The following is a 9,284-nucleotide window of genomic DNA, read 5'->3' as shown; positions in this document are numbered from 1 at the left end:
CCACTCAACTTTTCTTCCCACCATTGACTTTGTATTGCGAGAGATTTTCACTTGCTTATTTAAAGGTTTCTCACCCAGCCCACGTAAAATCTACCAACTCCTGCTGTTAACTCCCAAACATATTTTTTTATGTTATCCAATCACAGTGCAGAAATGACAGACTAGAGATCCAAATTAGTGCTGCTATAGCTGCCATTTTACATTTCCATCCATGTAACATGCGCGCTCGCGCGCTCGTATCAATTGGTAATGTCGCGCGCTCGTATCAATTGGTAACGTTGATGTTATTGAATACCTCAGTTGAAAGTTCAGTCTTCCATTCCATCTGTGTGTTGTTCTTGGTATTCATCCTCCAATCTAGCCAGGTAAGATGCTAACTATAATGTTACTCACACTCTTGACTTCAGTTTCTGCATGAAATCATAAACAGGCAGAATAACAGCTGAGCCAGCTAGCACCATGTTAGCTAACGTTAAAGCTAGCCTCATCTATGTACAGTATGTTCCTAATGTCGGTGTAACTTAAACTTTTGTTAATGCCAAACATGAGACATATCTGTTGACTTCTGTATATGAATTGAACCAGAAAGAGGCACGACAGCTGAGCTAGCTACAGTAACTTAGCACAATGTTTCATTGGCCTAGATAGCTAACGTTAGTGTGGAAGAATTTAGATGTTTTAGCTATTAGCACTTTTGATGCCACTAAACATGGTTTAGTCAGCTAAAAAGTACCCTAGTGTAGAACATGACTCAGAACCTCTGTTACCTCACTGAAAACTCAGAGCCTCCTTTCACAGGCACTTTTAACATCATTCGTGATTTCTTATTTGTCATTTAACAGTGATGGTAGACATCGACAGCAAGCATGCCCAAAAGAAAACGGAGTGTAGAACCTGCAGCCCAAAGCTCTCCTCCTACATGCATCCTTCATGTACCATCCATGTCTGATCATGGGGATTTCACGCCCCTCCGTAAAATTAAAGGATCTGCTTCAGAAAAACTGCAACTGCTTCAAAAGATCCGGGATAGACGTCTCAACCAACCGCATGACTCCCCATGTCGTATGCAATCAGTATGTGATCAGATCCCGGCAACTCTTCCTGATGACCTAGAAAGAGTAGGATATCACAGCAAGTGTTATAAGCACTTTGTCCGCCACTTTCATCGTCTGGGAGATGATACAGAACCAGGGCCATCAACCTCATCATGGCATCACTCTCCTCGTAAACCAGGAGGTTCTGCTGAACCCATCTTCCCGCCAGAGTGTATATTTTGTGAGAAAGTTGAGACCAAAGATGCTCATCGCAATACTGAGAGGCCTACAACCTTCCCATCCTTTAAAAACAAAGAAAATGCATGGGAGCAAATCGAAACACGGGCTGAGAAAATGGGTCTCTATCGACTCCATCGAAAGGTGAAAAACAAAGACCTCTTTGCATGTGAGGCCAAACACCATCCGTCATGTTTTAAAGCTTTCCGCACAGCATTCTACAACTATGAGCGTGCGATTCACAGAGCCGAAGCACCAAAGGAGCAGGCTTGCATGTCAGCCGCCCATGAAAAGGCATTCAACTCAGTACTGGAACACATTCAAACCCAGGTCATCCAGCAGAATAAAGTTCTACAGCTTTCTTCCTTGCGCTTGCTCTATGTCGAGGAACTGAAACTGAATGGATATGAGAACTCAAATTATCGGTCAGAGAAACTACTGAAACGCCTACAGAATGACCCAATCAAGGAGCATATCCACTTCACGAAGGTTGATCATGACAAATGTGATGTCATTTCTTTCTGGCTTGTGCACAGCTCAAACATAACAGTTTCCAATGCTCTCGCACGAGCATTCACACTCGGAAGCACAAACAAGAACCAAAATGTTGCCCTCCAACTTCGCCAGGGTATTCTACAGGCTTTCAGAGAGTGTAAAGACCAACCATGGCCACCAACAGCTGAAGACATGGAGCTCAATCCTGAAGACATCCTACCTCCAGACCTTGTCCGCTTTCTCAGCGTGCTAATGACTGGCAAGGAGGGCATCGAGACAGAAAAGGTGAAGCGTCTGGTCTTCTCCATTGGACAAGATCTGTGCCGTGCAGTGTCAGATGGAAAATGGAAGTTACCAAAGCACATTCTCCTCTGTGTGACTGTAAGGCACCTGTTCCGAAGCAAACAGCTCACCACAATACTACACAGGCTTGGACACTCTGAGAGCTACGATTTCGCCTTGGAGTTGGAAACTGCTCTCGCCAAGGTCCTGGATGAAGTCTCAACTTATCGTACACCACAAATTGTGACAGGAGAGGGCAACCTTGTATTCCACTGTGAGTGGGACAACTTGAATAAAACCACTACCAGTGTGCACGGCAGCAACATTGTAAACAGTGCTGGAGGAATCATGGTGCAGGAGGTCAAGCCCGGGTTCGAGAGCAGCAAGGACCGAATGCTACCTACCATCAATAGGTCACAACAGCGTAGCCTGAAGGTCGACACACCAAAAACTCTCCCACCCTTGCACTTTACTCGCGTTGGCCCGAAGTTCCCTGAAGGCTCATCATTCACACCGCCAGCAGAGAATGACACAGTCTATGCCACTACGATGCAAGAGTACTACATCTGGCTCTTCATCAGATACATCGGAAGCTGTGGCCTGCAGCCTGTGCCTGGGCTAGGGGGTTTCACCTCTGCAACTGGTTCTCCCCCACCCAGCAAATCAACAGTCGACTACTGCACGCCTATCCACCAACCGATCACAGACAACGCAGTTGTTCGTGAGCTACTGAAGCGTTCCGAGGCAGCAACTGCTGAGGTGGGTCAGAGATGGGTCCTGAATACATTTGATCTGGGTGTCTGCATGAAAGCCCTTCCCATCATCTGGCGCTGGCCAAATGAATTTGCTAGTCATGTAGTAACGATTGGACCCTTCCACACATCCATGAACTACATCGGGATGCTCACTGGACACAAGATGCGTGGTTCTGGATATGCAGAGATTCTCTTTGAGGCACAACTAGTAACAAGTGGATCTCTCAAAGGTGTTCTCAGTGGAAAGGCCTACGCAAAGTCCCTCTTTTGCCTCAAAACAGTGTGTGAGGCAATGGAGAGGCTGTTGATGGAGAGATTCACTGAGGAGGAGAACATCATGATCTCTGACCCTGCTGTGCTTCTCAGAATGACCCAGTCTTGCAACCGAGAGCACCTCGATGAAGCCCTCAAAGACCCCTCAACTCTACTCCTCATCAAAAAGTACCATGCCTTTGAGGAAAAGGTGCGCAAGGGCCACCTGGGGAAGACAGCTGCCTTCTGGATGTCGTTCATTACCCACTGCCATCTTGTCTTCATGCTCCTCCACTCTGTGAAGACCAACAACCTCCAGCTGTTTCACAAGTGTAACGGAGAGATGGCAGATATCTTCTTCGCCTTTGACGGACACAACTACTCCAGGTTTGTGTAGCATACATGGTAAAATGTATAACCATCACTGAGTAGATTTTAATTGATACTTGGGTTCATGTATTATGAGAGGAGCTATTCCAATAAATGTCTACAGTATTTCCCTCTCTGTACTTTACAGATATCTGACTTGGCTGGAAGTCCACCTGACAAATCTGGAAAGCACGCACCCAGGGGCCAAGGACCTGCTTACTATGGGTGCAATCGCAGTGGCTCGCTCGATGATACCAGGGGCACTCAGTGCTGTCGACAAGACAATGGAAGAAACGTTCATGCGCTTTGCTAAATCATCAGGTACATCATTTTCTTTCAGTACATTATACATTTGAAACTGTAGAAACCAGCTTTATATGATGTAAACTGCTCTTACAAAACATTTCCCTTTTAATGATTGGGTTATGCAATTAAAATATGTTCACTTTTCAGGTGGCTTTGCTGGCCTGTACAGTCAGTTTGGGGCATACCAGAGATGGTGCCGAACAACCACAGCACGGGCACAGTTCTATGAAAAGACCCTTGAGATGGTGGATCTCATCGATGACCCAGACTGCCCAAGAGCAGGGAGACATCGTGAACTAGAGAAGGCAGAGATCAGAAAAGGCGAGGAGGCCGTTCAGCGAACCCTAACTACTATCAAGAACTTCACCAATCCGTTCACCATCATTGATAAGGACAAACTCTACTGCCTGGCCTCTGGTGCTCCCGTCCCCATGGATGTTGAGATGGATGTGTTACAAGCAGAAGCTGTGGGGAAAGCTGCGAAAGCTGACTTCATCAGGCGCCTGGAAAGCGGAGAACCTGAGAGCTTCTTCAACCCAATCAAGAGAAAGAAACTCAAGACCATGGAGGCTAGTAACAAGAAGATCACACTAACATCCTCACAGGGCAAGGTAAGGATGTAATCCAATACCCAAGTGCTTTTGTATTTTATGTTGTATTTTTAAATGGCGTCCTGTACATGCTATATTGAGATACAAGATTGAACTCCAAATTTGTTTATTAAAGACAGTGCACATCAATGAACAATGTAAAGATTGTAAATATGCCAATTTATAGCACATGAATAATTTTCACCTGTAGTCCTTCCTGTAGTACATATCAACCAATCACCATTTATCATTCCAGGTCATCCAGTATCAGGAGCAAAGCAACCTTGCATTCCTGCTCCTTGTCAAGTCTCAGAGTCAAGATGAGCCATTAGACCTGGGAGAACTCATGAAGTACTTCCTGATGCCAGTGCCTCCTAGCCTTGGGACACCAGATGGGTTCTTCTGCAAAACCAACAAAGCCTCCATTCTGCACTACCTTTTAGAGGACACCACACCACAAGATCTGCAATACCCCAAGGATGCCCTGTTCATCCAGGATGGAATGGCGCTGCTGCATACCCTTGCCAACCTTCCCCCAACATGTGGTGAGATATGCTTGCAGGTGCTTGATCAGATGGTGGCCAAGCAGCACTTTCTGTTCTCCACTGACAGTTACCATCCTGAGTCAATCAAAGCGCAGGAAAGGCTGAGGCGGGGCAGCTCAGAGAAGATCATTCTGGCTGGACCAGCAACCAGGAAGCCATATGACTTCAAAATGTTCCTTGCAAATGACGACAACAAAAAGCAGATGTGCCAGCTTCTTCTGAAAGTGTGGAGTGGACAAGAGGCAGCTACCAGGCTGGAGAGAACAGAGATGGCTGTGCTGATCGTGGAGGGGAAGGCCCACCAACTTGCCTCAACGAATGGCAAGGTAAAATTGAAAGCCCTTCGTGAATGGCGATTCAATTTGTAATTTTTCCTGAAAAAAAGGTGATTACCTGTGATGTTTGTCTAGATCTGAAACTGGCAGTGACTGGTGATTGAAATGCGGTGCCTTTTTGTGTTTCAGGTCGAGGTACGTGAACTCCCCACGATCTACAGCAACCAGGAAGAGACTGATACCAGGGTGGTTCTGTACCTCCATCATGCTGCTACCATCGGATACAAGAACGCTGTAGTCAGAACACCGGACACAGACATCCTCCTGATCCTGCTCCACCATGCCCACAACATCAAGCTGACGGTGTACCTGGATACAGGGTCAGGGAAGCATCGCCAACTTGTCAACGTCTCTGAGCTGGCAGAATCCCTGGGAGAGGACTACTGTGCCACTCTCCTGGGGTACTATGTGTTCAGCGGAGAAGACTGCACCAGTGCCTTCAAAGGGAAGGGAAAAGTCGGGCCCTTGAAAAAGCTGGAGAAGAATCCCAGGTTTCACAGGGCATTCGGTGAACTGGGTGACAACTGGGATGCCAACCCTGAGGTGGAGAGGCAGTTAGAAAAATTCACCTGTGTGATGTACGGCCAGAGTCGCGAGTCATCAGTGGACATTGTCCGTGCCAAGCTGCTACGAAAAATGGTGGGAGAGGACAAGACCCTCACATCCAAGTCCAAGGTTGATCTGGCTCGCCTTCCTCCATGCCAGTCTGCCCTGAAGCCGCACATCCAGCGTGTGAACCACCGCGTAGCATTGTACAAAAGAGCCGATCAACCTATCATCGAAAAGCCAAAACCTTATGAGGAGCAAGGATGGATAAGGACTGATGAAGGACTGTTGAAACCAATGTGGTCCAGTGGTCCCATCCTACCAACCTCACTGGTGGATCTTCTGAACACAGGAGAGCACGAAGAGGAGGAGGAAGAGGAAGGAGAAGAAGAGTTTGACTCTGACGATTTCGATGAAAATGATGATGACTGACTCAGTGTAGAATCACTAATGCTAATGATGTTTATCTAAAACAAGCAAGAGAAGAGTGGTCACATTGAGTGCTAGGACTATTTTGACAGTTGTAATATTTAGAAAAATAAAACTTTGTGTTAACGTCTGTGTAGACGGACCTTAATATGAGTCTATTATTTCGTAAAACTGTGATTATTTTGTAAATAAAGCACTAATTAGCATACTAGCAAACCATAGACACAGGTGATCTTGTTATGAATAGTTCTATCATGATCTACACCCGTCAAAACATGAGTCTAGACACCTTATTTTTTCAATTATCTGCAATATTGGCTGAGATATGTCAAAAATCGTTTTTTTGATAATGGCAGCAGTAATTTGCATAAAAATGGTATGTGGGACATTTTTTCAGCTTGGGGCCATAGCTAGTCATTTTCTACACATTTTTTCCAATCTAGAAACACTGATTAGAAGTATATCTCCGGGGGGTGCAGGGGGACCTAGTCTTCCTACTAGACTATTGCTCCCGCATGACGTTTCCACATGACGGATGTTTATATAAATTGTTTAAAAGAAAAAAAGACTTCAATTTCCAATATTTAGCCTTTTCATTTGGGCCTCCCAATTGAAGCCCCGCCCATAGGGCGGGTACCGTTGCTCGATGTAAGAAGACGTCACAATTAACGTCATGCAAACGCGAATGTTTTGCGGGAGTCCAAACCTGAGAATTCTGGAGACTAAAGCTGAAATTGGGAAAACTAAATAGCCTATTTTATTCCTGGGATCCCAGGATTACCCACCGAAAATATATTTGCGATCGGTTCAGCAGTTTTTACGGTACCTTCGAACGGACAGACAAACAGACATTTGGTGAATTATCGTAAGATATTTAGGGTAATAGAGAGATACCCGTGCTACGCACGGGTGGGAGGCCAGAAGCAAACAGGCAATGCAGATATGGCGAATGCTAAAGCATGAAACCAATAAATTCCACATTCCTGTAGCACCTTCAGTCGCACGTCAGACATGGACAGCAAGTTCGTGAAGGACTTCCATGAAAAACGTACCTGTTCGCAAACAAATGGGTATGTTCACGCACAGAAACATCGATCGTAGGTCCGTGGCGAATCTGCATATGGCGATGGCAAAATATCAGAAATTGAAGGTGTTACGGAGTCCTCTCCAATCTCCTGGTCTCGGTAACCTCCGAACCCCGAGATGATCCCCGGCAGAAAAAGTATGTTACCCTGTGTTGAAAATCAATAGTGAAACCACACCAATGATTATAAATGAACAAAATTGTGTTAGAAATCACACACAGGAATAACGGGATAACAGATGGCCATTAAGAGTGCACTCTACATATATCTTATATAAAGTCAAGTGACTCACTGCTCTGCCAGCAAATGAACGGACACTCCTCAATGTCTCTATGTCTTTTCCCAAGGCGAATGGGAATCGCCTCCAGCGGTCGATGGAACGAAATCCAGTCGAAGCCTGAATCTCGCTCTCCGGTCGATATCCGAAGCGTGTACAGTGGGCAAGGGTGCTCTTCCCGCCAAACTGTACAACGGCGCCCTCCAGAGGCGCACCTTCACCGCCCCCTCAGCAAACCGCAACGTAATTGGAGACGAAGTGGTCGCACCCACTCATCCCCGACAGACTGTAGGATGTTGGGGGTGAAGATGACATGAAGCAAACGTTCACAGGTGTCCGAAGCACGGGGTTCAAAATGGCCGACGGCTCTGGCTTGAGCCGATGCGACAAGGCAAGGATTCGTTTAAATCTCAGCGCCCCAAATCTGTCAACGCAGATTTCTCCACTCCAGCGAATATTCTTATCGCCGGATGTACCTTCCAGGAACTCAAAATCCCCTCGCGGCTGTCGGTAAACCTGGCTCGTTATGGAACGCTGACGTCACGCGTCCTCTCCAACTTGGTTCGCACTGCTTCTTCCTCTTCACCTCATTGTCTTCTCCTTCGGTTTCCTGTTTCACTTACAGCTATCCTTTTTAACTTTTGATAACCGTTCGTGAATAATAAACCTTGTGAAACTAATAATAATACATAATATCAGAAACATGTCCAGTGGGTGAAAACCACCCCAGCGGAAGTGACGAATCTGTAACACTTCCCACCCCCCTCAAGAAAGAAAGTTTGAACACAGCGAAAACTTTCTTTGCATGCAAACTTTTTAAAAACAAAAGTAAATTCACAATCCAAATCATCAATTCCCGTGGGCAACAATTATCTACATCTCAAAAATAAAGCAACAAAATTTCACACAACCCACAGAGATTTCCAAAGTTAATTCACTCTGGAAAAAGCATCAGCAACAACATTGTCCCTGCCCTTTACGTGCTCAATTTCCAAGTTGAACTCCTGCAAAGCCAAACTCCATCTTATCCCCCTCTGATTTTACTTTTCGTTTCTTTTGAATGAAGGTTAAGGGGGAGTAATCCAAAATCCCAAGTCAAGCAAAACTACAGCACTTTTCCCGGGAGGCCGAGCTGAAAGCCAGGTTCCATGATGGTTGGTGGTGAAGCCTGGGGGTATTCACTACATGGACGCCTTCAGGAACGCGGAGTTCACGGTTAGTCTGTGCAGGAAAGTTCACTACATGGACGCCTTTAGGAACGTGGAGTTCACGGTTAGTCCGTGTAGGAATCTTGGCTCGGCGGCTCCGCAGCATTCAGTGCTTCAACTTCTCCAAACTTCCATAATAATTATGGTGCAAACGCTTGTCACTGAAGTCCCATGAATAGTGGTCTCCTTCTCGGCCACTACTTTGACAATCCTTCCTCCGGGAGCTGCCGTATCTCTGGGAGCCTACATAATAATATCGATTGCGGCCACCACCAAAACTACTACTCCGTGGTCCTCTTCTGTACCTCCCACGAGACCTATGAAATGCCTTCCCTACTGTTATGGTCCGACCCTCCAACTCCTTGCTATTCAGATCCTTTTCTGCATCTCTGGCGTCCTTTGAGTTTTCAAACGTGACAAAGCCAAACCCCCTTGACTTTTGTGTCTCCCTGTCTTTTATCAGCAACACTTTCAAAAGCGGTCCATATTTGCTGAAGGCAGACTCCAGAACATCTTCCTTTGTTTTGAAGTTCAGTCCA

General features: G+C 46.0%; 1 protein-coding gene across 1 annotated transcript; it reads left to right on the top strand.

Moving 5' to 3' along the window:
* The first annotated feature begins 575 nt into the window (after positions 1–575).
* LOC137423265 (uncharacterized) lies at positions 576–6,396 on the top strand. Its single transcript, XM_068110217.2, has 5 exons — positions 576–3,442; positions 3,573–3,745; positions 3,878–4,341; positions 4,577–5,191; positions 5,330–6,396. The coding sequence occupies exons 1-5, from the start codon at positions 867–869 to the stop codon at positions 6,176–6,178; spliced, it is 4,677 nt and encodes a 1,558-aa protein (XP_067966318.2). The 5' UTR covers positions 576–866; the 3' UTR covers positions 6,179–6,396.
* The last annotated feature ends 2,888 nt before the right edge of the window (positions 6,397–9,284 follow it).

Source organism: Myxine glutinosa, chromosome 1 (genome assembly GCF_964187855.1).
Source record: "Myxine glutinosa chromosome 1, kmMyxGlut1.1, whole genome shotgun sequence".
Classification (NCBI taxonomy): Eukaryota; Metazoa; Chordata; class Myxini; order Myxiniformes; family Myxinidae; genus Myxine; species Myxine glutinosa.
The sequence above is the reverse complement of the archived record's forward strand: the minus strand, read 5'-3'. Positions and strand labels throughout refer to the sequence as shown.